This window comes from Aedes aegypti, chromosome 2 (genome assembly GCF_002204515.2).
Source record: "Aedes aegypti strain LVP_AGWG chromosome 2, AaegL5.0 Primary Assembly, whole genome shotgun sequence".
NCBI lineage: Eukaryota > Metazoa > Arthropoda > Insecta > Diptera > Culicidae > Aedes > Aedes aegypti.
Genome location: NC_035108.1, coordinates 229,690,610 through 229,711,583, shown reverse-complemented (window position 1 = coordinate 229,711,583; position 20,974 = coordinate 229,690,610). Strand labels below are relative to the sequence as shown.

The 20,974-nt window shown below is 39.7% G+C and overlaps 1 protein-coding gene across 4 annotated transcripts in view; it reads right to left on the bottom strand.

Annotated features, from left to right (window-relative positions):
- LOC5574548 (scavenger receptor class B member 1) overlaps nucleotides 1-20,974 on the bottom strand; it is a 494,233-nt gene that overhangs the window by 105,942 nt on the left and 367,317 nt on the right. For 3 of the 4 annotated variants that reach the window (XM_021844303.1, XM_021844300.1, XM_001661447.2), the window contains one exon: nucleotides 18,275-18,628. The exons of the other annotated variant lie outside the window; for it this stretch is intronic. In XM_021844303.1, coding sequence (XP_021699995.1) covers nucleotides 18,323-18,628 — 306 coding nt within the window. In that variant the 3' untranslated portion in view covers nucleotides 18,275-18,322. Of the gene's footprint in view, nucleotides 1-18,274; nucleotides 18,629-20,974 lie in introns of those variants that run through there. 4 annotated transcript variants of the gene reach the window in all.

Below are 20,974 nucleotides of genomic sequence, written 5' to 3'. Positions count from 1 at the left end.
ATAGGTTTTTATACATTTTTCAATGCTTCATAAGGGAAAATTTATGAAATTCGTTAATTTATTTGCCTGAGTGTAAGTATACAAGGTTCGCAATAGGGTCCTAAAGGCCAGTCCCAATTTTAGCGCAAAACGCTTAAGTTTAGGCCAAAAACACATGTTTACTAAATTTTTTAATGTTTTTCATTTGGTTAAGTACAAAAAAACATTTTTTATGTTTTTATAGATTTTGTCACATCCCTTGGTTTAAACTCAAATTTGGGGTGTATTTTGTTTTCCGTGTCCCTTCCGAAATGTCAGATAGGAACAACCCCAGTGTTAAACTAAACCCCCTGTGATACTTTTGTCGACTAAGCGAACGTCAAACATGATCTCAAGTGTCAAGGTTCATTTATGGATCCAATTTTTAAATTAAAGTTTTAATATGAGCGTTATTTGAGCGGAAAAAAATGCTAAAGTAATTGCAGTAACATGCATTTTCGTGTTATTAAATGAAAACAAAATTTCATTAAACATTTTAGGACCCTATGAGCCTAGAAAACCAGAACGTGCTAATAATTCAAGAAACACTATATTCAAAGCGTTAAAAGCTATTATCATGGCCAAATCATGGAACTTCTCTGAAAAAAAGGTTGCCAAATATTACGATATTAATATGTTAAATTCGAACAGCCGATAAAAAGGAAGACGTTGATTGAAAAGTTCCAATATAAGAAAAGGCACGGGAATCTCGTGGAATGTCTATATAAAGCTAGTTCAAATCATAAAAAATGGGGTATAGGTCTATCCATATAAAAAAGTTTCTAAATACTTTATTGAAGGATTCCGTTTGATTTTTTTCCGACGAGTTATCCGACGTCATATACGCAAAATTTTAGAAACTAGAATAAAATGTTCTTTATTTACATGTTGCTTATCTTATTGTTCATTATTGTTCATAAGGCGTCTTAACAAATTTTAAAGGTAATAGAAATCGTGAATATAACTGTTAGTTTTTGTATTTATTGTTCAAAGCGATAAACTTTTCACTTGCCCCACTTGTGGGACATGTAAAAAGTAAGGAGACGTTTTTCAAAAAAATTTCAGCATTTTTTTCTTCAATTTTACATAAAAATCAATTTCAGCATACTGCCTATACATGGTGGGAGTCAAGCTAAAAAATATACACGACCTCATTTGTTTTAATTGAAAGTCTCTAGAATTTGAAGAATCCCAACTATCCATTACCCACTTGCCCCGCGGTACCTTAAGCGAAAGTTAGTACTCATTAAAAAAAATTGGGGTGGGTAGGGCCAGAAGAACCAAAGTGGTCATTCATCAATAATTGAACTATCAGAGTCACAGGGATGCAAAATCATGAAGATTGAGCCGTCGCATTCCTAGTTTTGGTACACAAACTGAAATGTCCCACAATACGGTGATTTCCGGTGGCCATTCCTGGATTATTTCGGTGGGTCAGAAGAACCAAAGTGGTCATTCAGCAAAAATTGAACTAGCAGAGTCACAGGGATACAAAATCATGAAGATTGAGCCGTCGCATGCCTACTTTTGGTGCTAAAACTTTGTAGTCCCATATTACGGGTTTCCCGGTGGCCATTCCGGTGCTCCAAAAGGACCAGAATAACCATTCGTTCATTCTTTCAGCAAAATACATCCAAACATAAAAAATCGTAAGGAATTGGACACAATTCATTTGGTTTTGGGGTTCAAATCTGAGTAATTTCATCGAATTGTGCAGATTGGCCACCTCCCGGGACTCCAGGATCCGGTTCCGCATTGACCTTACTGGACCGAATTTTTCAGGGAATGTGCGCCGGCAATTGGTTCCTTATTACAGAAAAAAAATATGCCAAAATATCCATCAACCGAATAGCACCGATGTGAATTACATATACAGAACTGCGATAGAAGCTTACTTTTCGGATGTTCCTGTTGGAGTATGCAATGATTGTGCCTCGTATGCAAAGCGGCAACACTGAATGTGTAGAATTTGGAGAATGAGGCTGCGACGCATGCGCCAGTAGGGCAGCGCGCCAAATAGAAGGAAGAAAGGGAGAATGGAAAGTATTACCATTCATCCGTAAAGTGATGTTCAATCCGTTCAGACGTGTTTATTAAAGCTTTCTCGTTGCGTACAGTAGTCAAGTTGTAGTTGTTTCTTTCCTACCGAAATCCTGGTTCCGCGTTCCGCTTCGGTGACCCTGTTCTGCGTTGTGGTGTGTCCACCTCTGCCCAACAGGTTATTGGCCCAGCAGTGCCGAAGGGAAGGTTCCGGATTGCATAGGAAAAAGGTTCCGAGAGAGCGAAAGTGATCACGCCGTGTGTGAGTGTGTGTGCGTTGTTTTCTCCGCGGTGGTGATTTTGCGTGGACAAAATGGCGGATGTGAACAAGTTTGCGTTTGCTAGACTGAACAATCAGAACTGGCAAATATGGAAGTTCCGGATGGAGATGCTCCTGACCAGGGAGGAGCTATGGTATGTGGTCGGTGATGCGATGCCGGCTGTAGTGACCGATCAGTGGACGAAGGACGATAGGAAAGCTCGTGCCACTATCGGATTGTGTATTGACGATAACCAGTTTGCACTGGTGAAGGAAGCAAACAGTGCAAAAACGTTTTGGGATCAGTTGCGTGGTTATCACGAGAAGAACACGGTAACGTCACGTGTATCTTTGTTGAAGAGACTGTGCTCGTTAAATCTCGCGGAAGACGGTGACCTTGAGAGTCATCTGGTTGTGCTTGACGATTTGTTCGACCGTTTGACGAATGCAGGCCAACAGCTGGAGGAGTCACTGCGGATTGCGATGATCTTGCGTAGCTTGCCTGATTCGTATGGTGGTTTGGTCACGGCGTTGGAGAGTCGTGCCGATGCGGACATCACGATGCAGCTTGTGAAGTCAAAGCTGATCGATGAGTTTGAGCGTCGGAGGGAGCGTTCCGGCGAAATGAGTGTAACGAAAGCGATGAAAAGTGTGATAATGCAAAACGAAGTGCAAAGCGTGGGTGGACTCGGCAATAGAGCGCCAGTGAGGAAATGCTACTTTTGTAATAAACCCGGTCATTTGCGTCGCAACTGTCGATTATTTTTGCTAGCGAAGCAGGAGCTAGAACGAGAGTGCGAAGATAAGAAGAAGCCGGACGACAGAGTGCGTGTGAAGCAAAATGCGAAGCAAGTGAAGGACGAAAAGTGTGGTGCCAGTGTGTGTTTTATGGCTGGAGTGGATCAGCAAAGGTGCTGGTACATTGACAGTGGAGCGAGTCGGCACATGACGAGTGACAGAAACTTTTTCAAATCGCTGAAAGAAGAGAAAGGCCCAAGTGTAGTGTTAGCGAACGGTAAAGTGGTTACCGCCGCTGGTTGTGGCGAAGGTGTTGTGTACGGTGTGGACGGAAACGGAAGTAAAGTTGAAGTGAAACTAACCGACGTGTTGTACGTTCCGTCGTTGGCGAGTGGACTTGTGTCAGTGGACAAATTGACGGCGAAAGAGTTCTCGGTGACATTTAAGAAGGATGGTTGCGATATTTGCGATGCATCCGGGAAGAAAGTAGTGATTGGTGAAAAGTCGGGGTCGTTGTATCGGCTGAAGTTGGCGATAGTAAAGAAGAAAATAGAGGGCCAGCGGCCGATAATCGGCGAGAAGAAGACGACGACGCTAAGAAGTTCACCAGTCAGTGTGGTGAGCTGGTATTCGGAGATGAAGCCGAATAGAGCCGAAGATGATGAAGAAGAATATTTCGATGTGGACACTTCAAGCGAGGAAGTGGAGCCGCTGCAAGTGGCAGAATCCTACAGTGGAAGCCCAGATTCGGATGCTGATAACTGGAGGGATGTTAGGCGATCCAGGAGGAATAATCGTGGAGTTCGACCTGGCCGGTTGGTTGATTACGTTGTTTGAAGCAGGAGGAGATCAACCCGGCAAGGAAGGCAGACAGGATGCGGACGAGTACGAGGACAACATTGAGGAGGAGTGTTGGAGTATGCAATGATTGTGCCTCGTATGCAAAGCGGCAACACTGAATGTGTAGAATTTGGAGAATGAGGCTGCGACGCATGCGCCAGTAGGGCAGCGCGCCAAATAGAAGGAAGAAAGGGAGAATGGAAAGTATTACCATTCATCCGTAAAGTGATGTTCAATCCGTTCAGACGTGTTTATTAAAGCTTTCTCGTTGCGTACAGTAGTCAAGTTGTAGTTGTTTCTTTCCTACCGAAATCCTGGTTCCGCGTTCCGCTTCGGTGACCCTGTTCTGCGTTGTGGTGTGTCCACCTCTGCCCAACAGTTCCGGGTTTCCGGAACCGGGTATTAATAACTAAGCGATTTGAGAATCTCTATTCATAGTCCACGTGAATATCTGTTCAACAATATGAGGACGGTTCAGATTACTTGTTTAGTTACGAAAATACAGGTCGTCAAAATAAGGGTCTCTAGAGGGACTTTTTTCATATGTAGCAGGTTCCCGGTGGCCACAGTGACCAAATCCGGATCTCCGGAAGGGTTTCTGAAACTAGACATGTGTGCCCTTCATGTAAGCTCAACAGAACTAAATTCGGTCAACACACTGATTTTTGCGAGCTGTTTGAATTTTCGGGTCGAAAACGACCCTAAGTCACAATTTGTAACTTTTTGTTAGGGACTAAGGAAGGATAAGGAACCCCTTTTTCCCCTATGAATTTCTCTCCACGTTGTGGTGAATTTTGATCAGCTGTTCCTCCGCGGTCTACACTTTGTTGTTCTTCGAATTCGTGCATGTTAAGCAAAATCTATCTCCTCCTATTCGTGATCAAACGTCAACATCCCACCGCAAAATCGCTAGTGTCTTCTTGTTCTTCTTTCTGGCGTTACTTCCCAACTGGGATAAAGCCTGCTTCTCAGCTTAGTGTTCTTACGAGAACTTCCACAGTTATTAACTGAGAGTTTTCTCTGCCAGTTGACTATTTTTGCATGTGTATATCGTGTGGCAGGTACGAAGATACTCTGCCCTGGGAAACGGGAAAATTTCCTTTACGAAAAGATCCTCGACCAGCGGAATTCAAACCCACGACCCTCAGCATGGTCATGCTGAATAACTGTGCGTTTACCGCTACGGCTATGTGGGCCCCATGAGGTGATCTCCAAGTTAGTTTTAATACCCGCCGTTATATGAAATATGGTGGCGCGTCGATCATCGCAAGTTTCTCGTTAAACAGTCAATAGACCATTTCCGTCAGATTTTAACCCTAGTTTTTGTATTTTTCTTCGAAAGACAATCATTTTCAATGAATGTTAACGCTTTCAGATTTTGGTTAAAAAACACTCCTGATTTTCTTATAAATTTTTGAAAACATGGATATACACCACATTTTGAGATAACAATCGTCGAGCGGCATAGTTATTTCAACCCTATGGGCAAGTGGAGATTTTTCCACAACGTTCATTAGCACCCCTGCATTCAATGTTTGTAGACATGATGAAATGTCAAAATCCACCATTCCCACCCACAAGCAACAAAACTGACTCGCTCGCCCATATAAAAAATAATAGCAATTTATTTTCGTTTGTTTATCAAATTGCTATTCATTGCCTTAAACCTTCATCAGAATGTTAAAGACTACCCGAAAAATGGCCATCATCGTAGCTGAATTCCAGTGCGATATCCTACAAGACCGCAATAAACATAGCCTTCATCTCGTTGCTTGAAGCTGCTGTGGTGCTCTACGATAGTTCTCGAAATGGATTCCCAGAAAGGTCCTGCTCATTCCCGGTTTTGCAACCGGCGGAGATTTTACTGTCCGGTAGCACATTGTTTTTAATCGGTAATAGATAGCCAGGGGGGAATCCGGATCACATAATATACCAATGATCAAGGAGCTCTTGCAACCTCGAAACGGGAATTACGGGAATGTCAACCCCTTATAACAAAATGTAAACAATTCCTGCAGGGAATGTCAAAGAGCAGAATATTTAGTTGAACATGATGGAAGAGCAACAGAGATAGCATTTTGTTTTCGTGACGTCACCATGCACGAATTCGAAGAACAACAAAGTGTAGACCGCGGAGGAACAGCTGATCAAAATTCACAACGTGGAGAGAAATTCATATGGGAAAAAGGGGTTCCTTAAAACATTGGAGAGATATAAATTGTAGGGGACCATGGGGTGAACTAGTGTGTCACCAGTTTTTTGTTGTTTTTCAATATTTAGAGGCTTCAAAATACATGAGTTCCTTGGGAGAGTTTGTTGAATAAATTAAAAGAAAGCTTATGAGCAAATAAAAAAAATCACGGAAATGGTCTATTATGCCGCACGGTGTGCCAGAAACCGTTATTAACGCAAAAAAATGTCCAAGAATTTGGCACCTAACATTCGAAAGATATAGTATTCAAGCATCTTCTCCGTGAATTTCAAAATATTTTAACGAGGGAATCGAAAGTTATCGTGATTTGAAGGTTTTTAGCTATTTTGGAAGGGATTTTTACATACTTCACAATTTTCTCCACCAGTGCATCATTATTAATTTGTAACTAGCCAAGTAACCATCAGCTTTGCATTGAGCATTCAAAATATATGATATCTTAGCATCTTCTCTGAAAATTTGAAATAATTTCTTCGAGAAAATCGTAAGTTACAGTGATTTGTATATTTATCATTATTTCTATGAAATTTGAATAAGAGCTTATTTATATGGCTTTGTTATATTAATGTACATAATTCACAAATAAAAATGTCTATAGGACTGATACTCGGCATTTAAAAGATATAGTAGGCTACACACACTAGTTGACTAGCATCTTTGAAGTATGTTTTAGAAAACTTTATCATAACTAGAGTACTTCGTTGTTTTGGAAAAGCAAATCTTGAATATTTTTAATTAGCACGTTCAACATTACTAAACCAAACAAATACTTGTCAATATGTTAATCAATGTGATTAAAGTGCTTGACTGACCACCTGCTGCTGCTTCTTTGTTATTACAAAGGTAACTATACTTTTACAAGGAACCAACGGATGCTACCTAGGATTTGTTGCACCACCCTCAGTGTGAAAGTAATGGAATTCTCATTCCCTGTACTTAGCAATATCGGCGCCAGATGCGTAGAATACAGATTAATTTGGATTATAGAATAAATGTATTACGTGTTGCTATCTCTGAGGAAGTCATTGGGTCCTCTGCACTTCCACGAGAAATCATTGGGGGTTTCGAAAATGGAAAGGGGTTATATTGCAGGATTCGTCTTGGTAAACAAAATGCATAATAACAAGAGTCCTAGAGATCATCTCATCATATTCACTGGTTACACCTCTATCCAAACATAATAAAAAGTTGGCTTTAATAATAAACAAAATAAAATAAAATGTAATTCTTTCATATGTACAAAACTTGACTGACTCAATATGACGACACCTTTGATGACGAATCATTCAAAGATTTTGCATGATGCGAATTATGCAACATCAATCTAAAACGTAATCTATCAATATCTAAAGGGAAAGAGTATATTTTTTTATAGTATCTAACAACTCAAGGATCTTGTGTTAAGTAAAACTATACCGAATATGAAACTTGTTGCATTTAATTATTTGAAAACATGAAACAAGGTTTATTTCGACAATAACCGACTACGAACTATTATTTGAACAAATATTTAAACGTATCCCCTTCGTTGTCCAAATAAATTCTGAACAATCATATTTAGCCCATTTAGCACAGTAGCATAAAGCGATTTTACCAGTTGACAATCCATCCTCGACTGAGTAACAAGGAATCACTTTCAAATTGTTTAGGTTCACCAATAAGCGTTATTTGGGCCATAACGAATTACTGCCCAGCAAAACGCCGAAAATGAAACAAAATTTGCAAAAATGAACACATATTCTTATGGTGTAACGAAGCACTGCCTTTCTTGAATGGAAGAGACAAGTTCAATACAAATCTGTTAAGTTAATTTGTGTCGCAATGATGAAATGCGTGTTGCGAACATTATTTTAGACGATTGAAAAACAAATCTTAAAGACAGGTCCAAAACTTCAAAGTACTCCAGTTACGTTGTCTTTTGATAAAGTTTTATCAAACTAACTGCGAAGATGCTTGACTACTATATCTTTTGAATACCGAGTGTCAGTCCTATACATGTTTTTATTTGTAAATTATGTACATTAATATAGCAAAGCCATATAAATAAGCTCTTATTTAAACTTCATAGAAATAGTACTAAAAATACAGATCATTGTAACTTTTGATTTTCTCGAAGAAATCATCTCAAATTTTGAGAGAAGATGCTTAGACATCATATGTTTTGAATGCTTAATGCAAAGCTGATGGTTACTTGGCTACACTGTAGTTGGTCGATGGACCAACAAGTGGCGGTACTGTGTAAACGTCAAACACGAACAAAAACGACGCGAGCGCTGCGGGTGGTCGATTGACCACCTACCCGATATTTGAATCGATCGTTAAAAAGTTGGTCGATGGACAACGGTGAGAGTTTGACGTCTGTTTGTCTGTGTCCGTGGCATGAAGCTGCTGTGGTGTTCCGGTTGAATGGTTCTCAATAAGGGTCCTGCTCACTCTGGTTTTGTGGCCAGCGGAAAAATGGCGATGAAAATTTCACTGCGTGTCAGTACATATCATTTTTGAAGCTGTTTGATCCCAACTGTAATTCCCATTTCGAGGTTGCAAGAGCTCCTCGATCATTGGTATATTATTTGATCCGGATTCCTCCCTGGGTATTGTAACCGATGGTTTCATGATTTTGGTTTGTGACTCCATCACAAATATAATAATATTACTCCTTAATGTGACTCTGGACTATGCTCAGACCAACTGTCACTCACTCATACACTCCCTATCCCTTCCAGCGGTATCACTCACCAAAACTAGCAGTCTGTTGGCAGCGGTTTGAACGCCGGCAAAAGACACTCAGCCGAAACAGCAACTCAGAGGCATGATCAAGGAGCGGTGATACTCACAGAAACAATAAATATTTAAATACGGCAAACTCGGGTTCGCTCGTTTTCTTAGGGGAATTAGAGGGTCGATCTCGGCTTGCTAACTCTCGCCAGTTCAATTCAGCTCCCAACGTGCAAGCGAGCAGTAAGTGCGCGGCGGTTGTAAATCTATAATTCGCATGCAAAAGTGATATTAGTAGTGAGTTTTTTAATAATTTGTTTGTTCTTTATTCTAGATCTAGTGTCATTAAAAGTCTTAAAGCTAAAGTTAGTGGTGTTAGTTGTGAAAAAGTTTTTAAAAAGCGGTTAGTAACGTTAGTAGAAAAAGCGTGGTCAAATGTCTAAAATTCTATTGTGTTAATCTAGGGTAGAGTGACCTAGCTTGGTCCAGCGCATATGAAACACTACAAAATAAGTCGAAGTTAAAAGCAAGAAAAAGGTAACGATATGCACATTTACAGATTATTTAGTCTAAAATGATCTAAAACTAATTCCTAAATACTAATATAAAATGCGGTTTTGGAGAAAATGCGGTAATGCGTGAAGTGTGACTAATTAGTGTGGTAGGTCCACAAAGGGGCCTTTTTCTTTGTAATTAGCAGCTTTGTTCGGAGGAGGAACGCCATCTTTATTCCCTCAGAACAAAGGCAAGTCTTGGGTCCTTGGATGCCTGACCAGAGAAGCCATCTTGGGATTCGGTGAATGGTATTGAAGTCGCGGAGCAAAACCGCCGTCGAATAGGAAGCCGATTCCAACCAAAGCTTCATCCGAAGTTCCGAAGTTCCAGGTCCTCGATCGCCAACCACGAGTGACGTAGGAATACCCGATCCCCTGCTGGTCCGGTGCCCTATCAATGGGAATACCAACCAAGGGCCCAGATAGCCGTAGCGGTAAACGCGCAGCTATTCAGCAAGACCAAGCTGAGGGTCATGGGTTCGAATCCCACCGGTCGAGGATCTTTTCGGGTTGGAAATTTTCTCGACTTCCCAGGGCATAGAGTATCTTCGTACCTGCCACACGATATACGCATGCAAAAATGGTCATTGGCATAGTAAGCTCTCAGTTAATAACTGTGTAAGTGCTCATAAGAACATTAAGCTGAGAAGCAGGCTCTGTCCCAGTAGGGACGTAACGCCAGTAAGAAGAAGAACCAACCAAGGACGCCCCGATACGCCATTAGCCGTTGCAGAATCCACCCCGACCACCTCAAGGTGCCGTTAGTCCGCAGAAAGTCCACAACGCAAGAGTAAAAACCGCAAGTAGAACTATGTGACGTCACGTTATAGCTAGATCATAAGAAATGACCATTTCACACGAATCTTTATGTAAAAACACTCAATACACAATGTTAGTACACGTAAATTCAAAGTGTTTTAAAGGATTTTCAGAAAGTTAAATAATTCACTACTATTTAGATTTGCTTCGTTTCCGGACTCGAAAGGAGTCTTCCTTCCTCACTTTGCGTTAGATCTTAATTGAATTGGCAGTGTGGCCTTTGAGCACATTTCCCTTAAGACGTTGTTTGTGAATACCACCCATCCTGAGCACACTTCTGAAGATGCTCTAAGAGAGAGTTCCTGCTGGAAGTAGACCTGTGAACATAAGTGAGTGTCTTGTACCGATTTCCCTGATTCCGACCCTGGAGATCCCCTTTTCCACTGAGCGTAGCCGAGGGGGTTATAGTATCTATTACCGATTAATAACAACATGCTACCGGACAGTAAAATCTCCGCCGGTTGCAAAACCGGAAACGAGCAGGACCTTTCTGGGAATCCATTTCGAGGGCTATCGTGGAGCACTTCAGGCAACGAGATGAAAGCGATGTTTATTGTGGTCTTATAGGATATCGTACTGGAATTCAGCTACGATGATGGCCATTTTTCGGGTAGTCTTTAACATTCTGATGAAGGTTTGAGGCAATGAATAGCAATTTGATAAACAAACGAAAATAAATTGCTATTATTTTTTATATGGGCGAGCGAGTCAGCTTTTGTTGCTTGTGGGAATGGTGGGATTTTGACGTTTCGTCAGGGGGTGACCCATTTCGTATAAAGACGTTTCGCATAAGGACGTTTCGCATACGGACGTTTGGCATAATGGACGTTTCGCATAAAGCAGTTTCATACAAGAACAGGTAGCATTTTAAAGAAGGCATATTATTATGATTATGCCAAATGTCCATTATGCCAAATGTCCATTATGCCAAACGTCCGTATGCGAAACGTCCTTATGCGAAACGTCTTTATGCGAAATGTTCCACCCCCATTTCATCATGTCTACAAACATTGAATGCAGGGGTGCTAATGAACGTTGCGGAAAAATCTCCATTTTGAATAGGCCAGGGGAAGTGGTTCACCTAGAGTGAATTTCTGTCAGAGAAAAAGTAGATTTTGTATGAGATTTGACAGAAAAATGAATGACAAGTTCATCCACTTCTCCTGGCCTATGCCCATAGGGTTGAAACAACTGTGCCGTACGACGATTGTTATCTCAAAATGTGGTGAATATTCATGTTTACAAAAATTTATAAGAAAATCAGGAGTCTATATAAACAAAATCTGAAAGCGTTAATATTCATTAAAAATGATTGTCTTTCGAAGAAAAATACAAAAACTAGGGTTAAAATCTGACGGAAATGGTCTATGCAGGGTTGTGGTCGTTTCAAAAACCCTTCTCTCCCATCTGTCCCCATACTGGAATGCAAGCAATTGCACTCCGTATCAATGGTGGGAGATAAGAAAATGTATTCAAATCCAGATTCCTTCTGTGTGACCTTTTCCGGATCTGCTTTCCCGGATTTTCTTGTAATAGGCAAACTCCGTTTACCTGTTCGGCTGTACGTACCGAAGGTAATGAATTGCACCAATAGGGTAACGACTGTTTATTTCGTTCATAATCACTAACAGTTCATCTTCCGTGGTGCTTTCTTTGCTTCAGGATTTCGTTTTTACTACCATTGAAAAAGAGCCATCTATTGCATTTTCAGTTTTGAATATCGCCCTATTGCAAGTACTACCCAGTATTGCTGCAATAAACCCACTATGGGCGATCAGGTGGCCAATAATCGAAAAAATGACTTGTTCTGATAGGTTTTTCTTGTACATCATTCCATAGTTAACATTTCTATTAAGTTATTCCTGAAATATCTGGGCAAGATCTTTTAGATTTTAATTGATACAGTATGTCAAAGTTAGAGTTTTTAAGAAAAATGAAGAATTCAATGCAAACACAAGGTACACATTGAATACAATATACTGCATAATCGTAATATTTTATACAGATCTTTACACACTGTACGAAAGCTTATTCAAAAAGTTATATAAGAAAAATAAAATGGAATAAAAATTTGTACTTTAGGTCGGAAAAATGCGGGGAGTGCACTGAAAAAACAATATTTGACTTTATATCGAAACTTTACACATCCCATACTTTTTTGTCCCAAGTTGTCCCAGGCTGAAATTTATTGCCAAGGTACTTTGAGATGTAAACTAAAGGATCGTGAAGAATTTAGCTGCACAAATTTGCACTTTTTTGATTTAGGTCTTTTTGAATGTTTCCAATATTTTTAACCATTTTTTATTCAAAACAGCTAAAAAATAATTCAGAAAATAATTGAATATCGCTAAATCATTTATATCATCATTTCTATGTAAGTTCTAACATTTATTATGGTTTGCACAACGTTAATCGCATAAATGGCTTATACTCATCATTAGTAACAAAACTTATTATTTCGCTATAGGCCCTATTCAAAAGTTAGTCTCGAAAACTTGGTTTTGAAAATAAAAGATCAAATTTGTATCACAAAACTCATAAGTACGACATGAGATGGAAAAAATATTTTTGGCCGCCAGTTTGTATGGAAACCGCCCATAGTGAAACATCGCTGTGCTTCTTGCGGGGAGAGACATGTGGATGGTGCATGTAGTTCACCGTCAAAATGCGTTTATTGCAACGAAAGTCCACCACATGCTCTCGAAAGCTGCCCGACGTACGGACGCCGACAGCATCAGCGACGCTCTTTAGAGCAGCGTTCGCGGCGGAGTTTTGCCGAGATGTTGAAAAAGGCTGCTCCGTCCGCTGAATCACAAAACATCTTCTCTGCCTCTTGATGATCAAGGCTCCGACTCTGAGCTTGGTGAAGAAATTTCCTTCGTTTTCAAGGGTACAACGAGGAAGCGTGTGTGATTCCAGAGACCCACAGAAAAGCCTTGGAATCTGCCTAGCAATGTTGACCCACCAACCATGAAAAATACTAAGCCTGTCGCGAATGTCAAAGCGTTCACCTCCTGGATTCAAACTCCAAGAGGAAAGAGACTTTCCGCCGCTACCGGGAAAATCTAAAATCCCAAATATCTCAAAATTTCATACTGCTCAGTCAGAATGTTCGCATTCGGAGCCCCTAGGACAACCTCAGGGCGTTCCAATGTTTACGCTTTCTGGCATCGTGGATATCATCCATAATTTCTTCAATGCTTCTGACCCAGTGAAGAACATTGTCAAAGGATTGCTTCCATGTATGACTCCTCTTTTGAAGCAGCTGGCTTCTAGAATGCCCCTCCTTGCAACGATCATAACTTTTGATGAATAAATTATCCACAGAGGTCGAAGATGTGATTTTGGTTCTACACTGGAACTGTCGTAGTAGTATGCCTAAATTAGAAAGTTTTAAATTTTCAGTTAGCAATTTACAGTGCGATGTTTTTGCCTTATCAGAAACATGGCTAACACCTGATGCGACCCTTCCTTTCCATGATTTTAATATTATTCACCTGGATCAATCCGACTCATACGGAGGGGTGCTTTTGGGGATCAAAAAGCATCACTCGTTATACAGAGTCGATCTGTCGCCGATGTCAGGCATTGAAGTCGTTGCATGTCAAGTGACAATCCGAGGCAAAAGCCTCAGTGTCCCCTTCATATATCTTCCTCCGAGATCTGCGATATCTCACAGAGATCTCTCTCACATCGGCTCAGTTATGCTTGAGCCACGGTTGTTCATTCGGGATTTCAACTCTCACGGAACAGGCTGGGGGGAACTGTATGACGACCACCGATCAACGTTGATATATGACCTCTGCGACGACTTCAATATGACAATAGACCATTTCCGTCAGACCTTACCCACTATTTTTATATTTTTCTTCGAAAGACGATTATTTTTAATGATTTTTGACGCTTTCAGATCTAAATTATATACACTCCTGATTTTATTATAAATTTTTGAAAACTTGAGAATTCACCACATTTTGAGTAGTGCGGCACAGTTGTTTCAACTGTAAAACAACGTGGAGATTTTCCACAACTTTCTATCTCACCCCTGCGTTAAGTGTTTGTAGACAAAACGAAATGTCAATGTCAAATCAAGCACACGACGACACGACAAGGGTTTGTTCATAAATTTTATAACGGCAAAAATGAACATTTTCGACACCCACCCACCTCTTGTAACGCATTTTGCACGAATGTTTTTCATCTCAAAGACACCCACCCACCCCCTTCAGGGGTATGAAATTTGTGAATGGGCCCCAACATGGAAAAATCTGAGACTCACTACGGATAGCATTTACCGTTTGATATCTGCTGCTTATGTGGTTAAACTATTCCGGATCCATATGGCCAATGGAGTATACATACTTCTCCGTTTCACCACTCGCATAGATCTCCCCGACTATATCAAATATCCCTTCTTCTTCCCGCCGGAAATATCTGTCGTGCTCCGCGATAGTCCTCGAAAAGGGTTCTGATGCTCCTCTACGGCCCTGTGTCCGGTGGCCAGCTGGGGACGAATATTTTACCGTGCCTCAGCATACTGTTTCGATCACTCGATTGCAAAGGAATCTGCGGGAATCCGAACAGCATGATAAACAATCTCGAAAGATGCGATCTTCCGGATTTCAGCGGAATTTGCTTCGCCACCTTCAGCCAACCACAAACCGGAAGAGAGCAGGACCATTTTCATATCCAAGCGGAGCACCACAGCAGCCAAAGGCGATGGAGGTGAAAAGGATACCCGGGATACCCGCCGTTCTCGTGAAAGATTTCGCCGTGCTGGATCTCTTCTATACATATTTACCATCAAATTAGTAGTCACGGCGATGGAAATTTCGCGGGGAGTATCGAGACAAATAAAAACGGTGCAATAATGTTATTTGCGCGCACAATAAATCTTAAAATTCCGGTGGTGGAACCGACCAGCAGCAGCACCAAGATGATTTCCAAGATGGTTTTGTTGATTCCAGTCACGGTAGAAATAGCAGATGAAAACATGGTATCTGTCATGATTGACCCCAATCAGCTGATCAAATATTCACCACAACGTGGAGACAAAAATTATAGGAGAAAAAGGGGTCTAATAAAAATCGGAGAGATAAAAATTGTATGGGACCGTGGGGCGTACTGCTGTGACGCCAGTTTTTCATTGTTTTTCAATAGTTAGAAGCTTCAAAACATATGGGTTCCTTGGGAAAGTTTGTTCAGTAAAATAACAGAAAGCATATAAACCATTAAAAAAATTTCACGGATAGCCGTTTGGACCTCTCAATATGTTCAAGCTCGTTATCGCTGGATTGTTCGTGGAGGGTAATCCAGGATCCCCATGGTAGCGATCACTTGCCGATCGTAGTTTCAATTTCCAATGGAACACAACAGTCTTCATCCATTGATCTTGCATACGACCTCACAAAGCACATAGACTGGGGAAAGTGCGTGGATGCGATCATTGATGGAGATCAAGCGGTAGAAGTATTTCCTCCGTTGGAAGAGTATCGCTTTTTATCTGAGTTGATTCTCAACAGCGCTCTTCAAGCACAACGCCGTCCTGTGCCAGGTCCATCGGTTCGTAAGAAGCCTCCCAATCCGTGGTGAGATGACGAGTGTAAGAAACTCTATCGCGAGAAATCCCCCGCGTTTAAAGAATTTCGAAAACGTGGTTCAATTGACAACTATGAGCGCTATTCTTCATTTGAAAGCAAGTTTAAAAGCTTGGTCAAAGCGAAGAAAAGCGGTTTTTTTTTGTGGCGTCATTTTGTGGAAGGATTATCATGTGAGACCTCGTTGAGAACGCTTTGGACCGTCGGAAGAAGAATGCGTAATACATCGTCGGTTAATGAAGATCGAGACAGCTCTCCTCGGTGGATTATCGATTTCGCTAAGAAAGTTTGTCCGGATTCCGTTCCTGTTGATCGCGTGCGACGAGATATACCGGTGGATAGGGACGCCATGGATAGACAATTTTCGATGGTTGAATTCTCACTTGTTCTCTTTTCATGTAACAATTCCGCTCCAGGAATGGATCGAATCAAGTTCAATTTGCTCCCTGACGTAGCAAAGAGGCACCTATTGAACTTGTTTAATCATTTTCTAGAGTGTAACATTGCTCCGGATGACTGGAGGCAGGTGAGAGTACAGCCATCCAAAAACCCGGGAAACCCGCGTCGAACTATAATTCGTTCGCAAGTTGTTAGAGAAGATGATTCTCTTTCGACTGGATAAATGGGTTGAATCAAATGGCATGCTGTCAGATACGCAGTTTGGTTTTCGCAGAGCCAAAGGAACGAACGGCTGTCTTGCGCTGCTTTCTTCAGAAATTCAACTTGCCTTTGCCCAAAAGGATTGTAAATCTAATTTGATTTATTTACCTTGATCTATTCTACGATGCCTGACAGTGTTTTTTTTCTAACGGTAGGTTTTTGCTTACACAAACAAACATGGCGGTTAAAAACACAAGTTACCAATTGTTCGGTAATGCACCGTAGCACTAGGTACCGAAGTACGGTAAACTTTTACTGGCTACGGTGAATCTAAATGGTTTACAAGTTTTTCGGTAAATAAAATGACGACTTCGGTGAAAACAAACGAATATTCTTTGAATTCGCCTAATTGTGTACGTTTTTTCGGTAAACCTCGTTTGAAATACCGAAACATCAGTTGAATATTTATTTACAGTACGCTTTCGGTAACAAAATTTACCGAACAACGAAAGAAAATCTAAGTGTGTATGGGGATGCAGTGAGCATCGTGGCATCAGATCTGAACTGACTGAAACTCTTCGAAGCCAAGGAAAACAGCAGAAACCTGTCAGGGAAGTGTTGGCGGGCCTTGATTTAGAATATATGAATTTTATCTATATGTTTTTGAAGCATATCAATATTCGTGTTTGATTGTCGTTCGTTCCCTGTCTTTCGTTTTCTCCTTCAAATTGTCCTTTTCTCGTCGTGTCTCCCACAAACCGTTTCTGTTTAGTTTCATTACAGATCTGGACGTCCTGTCCCTTCAAGCTTCATCAGCTTAGTTGTCTAAGTTGCTTAAGAAATCCCGAGAAATCCTTTCCTGTTACAAATGTATTCCCTAATATTAAAACTTCCCCAAACTAACATAGTTTTTAAAATAAGTACAAATTTCAAAATGAAAATAATGTAAAAAAAAAGATTTCGGCTCTGTTATGCCCTAAGGCGCATGAGCCTGCCAAATAAATGAGATAAAAAAAAAGATCCGAAACATGGCTAATCAGCATTTTGGATTATCACCTTACATAACCAGAAGGATACTCTTAAATTGGTAGATGTTAAAGCAAATATGTATGCGTAAGAAACATACCTGCTGCTAGAGTTCGGGCCATTCTTGAGGCCAACTCTTCTCCTGCATTGAGACAACGGATGGATCACAATATCCATAGTTTATGAATGCCTCTTGCCACCCTTTGGTATGTGGTATAATGTGGCATAGTTGATAAGTGTCCTTTGGCTTGCTATTCATCTAACCCATGGAACCCCACACATGTTTTTGATTATTGAGCACTCGCCGAGCGGTTTCACGAACACATGCGCAAATTTGCTGGTTGAAAATATTGCCGTTTGATTTTGCTGGGAACAGCTGATCTTTGTTTATATTTTCCACCAGCAATTTTTAAGTAGTGTTGGTGACATGTAACGTGTATGTACACGAGCGCAGAAACCACTATTGATTAATAATTAATTAATTGATTAATAATTAATAAAGAAATGTGAAGAAATTTAAAGATATGGTTGACCGGGCACTGCTGTACCAGACTGCCAGTGGTGTAGCTACAATACCCTCATGTTTCTTCAGTGCAATATGAAAAATCACTCCATACCATTTTTTTTTTCGCTGGTAGCCAGTATCAGTAAGGTGGTAACATAGTAAATTATTCTGAAATTCATAGTAGTTTCAAGAATGCGCGTTGTCAGCTAAAATAGTATTTTTTACTACACAGTTTTTCCCGTGTAGTAAAAAATAGTCATGCACACTATGTATAGCTCACGCAGCTGCCACAGCTGGTGAGCAAAAATGGATTTCGGATTATTTCTTGGGAATAATGGCATGATTTTGGAATTAGTGGATTTCATGATGCACATTTATTTTACTTACTCTTCTTTATATTCAAGTAAGGAAGTGTTCCCTCTCCTGCACAGATCCCTTTTCTAGTTTTGAGCTGTTATTTTTTAACAGTGAATGTCTACGATTTTCTGCACATCTTTCAGATTTTGAAATTTTCTTGTTCTTTCGCGATATATTGTTAGACGTCAGACTTAGCGAAACAGACAATGCCACGCGTATTACGGCATATAACAACAGCAATGATCCTCCAACAAGAAGTAGAAAATACATAATCCGATCAAAAATACGTAAGTATTTTAAATAAAAGAGGAATCGGTTCCGCAGACCTCTTGGTAATTGAAGCATAGTCTGAAAAAAAAAAAACAAATAATAACATAAACATTTTTATACAAAACGCTAAACAAATGAAGGATGGGATTATTAAGCATATTATTTTATAAATATCGAAATAAGGCCGGAGTACGGGCATGAAACGTGGATGATACTCGAGGAGGACCTGAAAGCACTTGGAGTCTTCGAACGTCGGTTGTTTACGACGATGTTACCTATGTGATAGGTAGGGACAATGGAAATTCGCCGCAAAATTCCTGAAATTTCGCGTTTGACCAAAGCAATAAATTCAAAATTTCGCGGCTTTGTCGCGGCCCCATAATTTTTGCTATTTAATACACAAAAATATACATTTTCAGTGAAAATAGCATTTATATGTGTAAATTTCGCGGAAGTTCATTAATTGAAGATTTTATTTTACATATTCAGATGATATGTTTGATATTACAGAGGTACTGTAAAATTCAAAACGAAAATAGCAACGCAGAAAGACGTCCTAGTTGAAACTAAACAATAAAATATTTTCGATGGAACTTCCGCTTCAAGATGGTTAAACCATTTTCATAAACAAAAACTTGGAATTCACTTTGGTAATCATATAAATTCGCCAAATTTAACTAATTTCGCGGCGTTTTACGAGATTTCATAAATTTCGCGGCAAAGGCCAAATTTTGCGGAATTCGCGGTTTCCGCGAAATCGCGAGCGAATTTCCATTGTCCCTAGTGATAGGTTACAATTTTGTATTTCTTTATTTTTTGTATTTATTTTTCTTTTCGTTTTGGTATTTTTTTTTTTTCATTTTTTTGTAAATAATTATGCTTAATACAAGTTTACATGTAAATATTCTAATATGAGAATATAATCTCTTTCCCCCTATCCTTCGTTACCCTTAATATAATCAATTAATTAAATAAAAACATGAATTTGTAAATATACATAATTTAAATTTGAATTTGAAATCCTCCCAAATAAACCCCTGGTATCCCACCATCAGAATCTTTGCCAACCATATATGCACTGATGCATCATGGCGCCTAATACCAACTGTGCGAAGACAAATCCCTCCCGGGAAATGTTCCACAGATGGCTTTTGCTGCATCATCCTAAGGGATATAAAAAGGATATGCAGGCCAAGGAAGTGATTTTTTGGTAACTAAATCTCAAGTGCTTATATCACTTTAATCCCCACAATGGATCATTAAAAAAAACCAATAAGGCTATCGCACCCTTCTCTTTCCAGCAACAAGATCAAATGCGATTTTTTGTTTGTTGTTTTCATACGGAAACGGTTTCCGTATGAAAACAATCCATAAGCGTGCGTATGCTGGAAAGAGAAAAGCGATTAAACGTCAGATTGCCTTATACATGCCATAATCACACGATCAGACAAATTTAACTAAATTTGAAGATAATATGTGGATTTTAGGCAACTTGCAATTTTTTCCGTGATTTTATACATGGGTCGAACTTTTGCCCCGCTGATTCGAACTTTTGCCCCACTATGGGCCAAAAATTGTTTTCAAGCATTTATGCAAAATCTAATACCCTTCAAAGCAACCTTATGATAGGCCTAGAAAAGCCCTTACATAAAATATTGAAAAAGATTTTATCTTCAATTGGTTCCATGCAACGAAAGTTTGACCAAAAATTACAATATTCACGTCGAAAAACAACAAATAGCCATAACTTTTCCAAATCTTAATCGATTTTTATGATATTTGGAGTAAAAGTCTTGAATAGCATTCGAACCACAATGACATTTATAAGACTTGTTTTGAATTGAGCTAGAAATCTTAAAAAGAAACTTTTACCCCACTCGAACTTTTGCCCCACTTTACTCTAATATTCATGTAAAATTCGAACAAATGCAAGAACTGAAGATTTAATTTATTCCGTTATATATGACTAATTAGGACGATTGAGAAAACTACACTTTCAGTATAAAACTTGCTGACATTTTACTTCGTTTCTAAATAAACTTCTCATACTCGCATAAAAATCCCATATTCTATTAGATTCCCTATATAAATGGGACTGTTATTCGAGTATGGGCAGTGAATAAGCTAATTTAGAAATGCTTTCGCCCAAAGGGGTCGTCCATTAATTAGGTAATGGTTTATGGGGGGAGGTAGGGTTTCAGATTTCTTACGCGCCATACAAATTATTTTCAATCTTCATACAAAAAATCTTACTATGGGGGGAGGGGGGGTCTAAAAACCGCCAAAATTGTCTTACGTAATTAATGGATCGCCCCAAATTACGTGAAAGTTGATCAAATTTATAATCTATAATAATAATTTATAACTATTTCACACATAAATGTTTATTATTAAGTTTGTATTTATTTATAGCTGGCACCAATT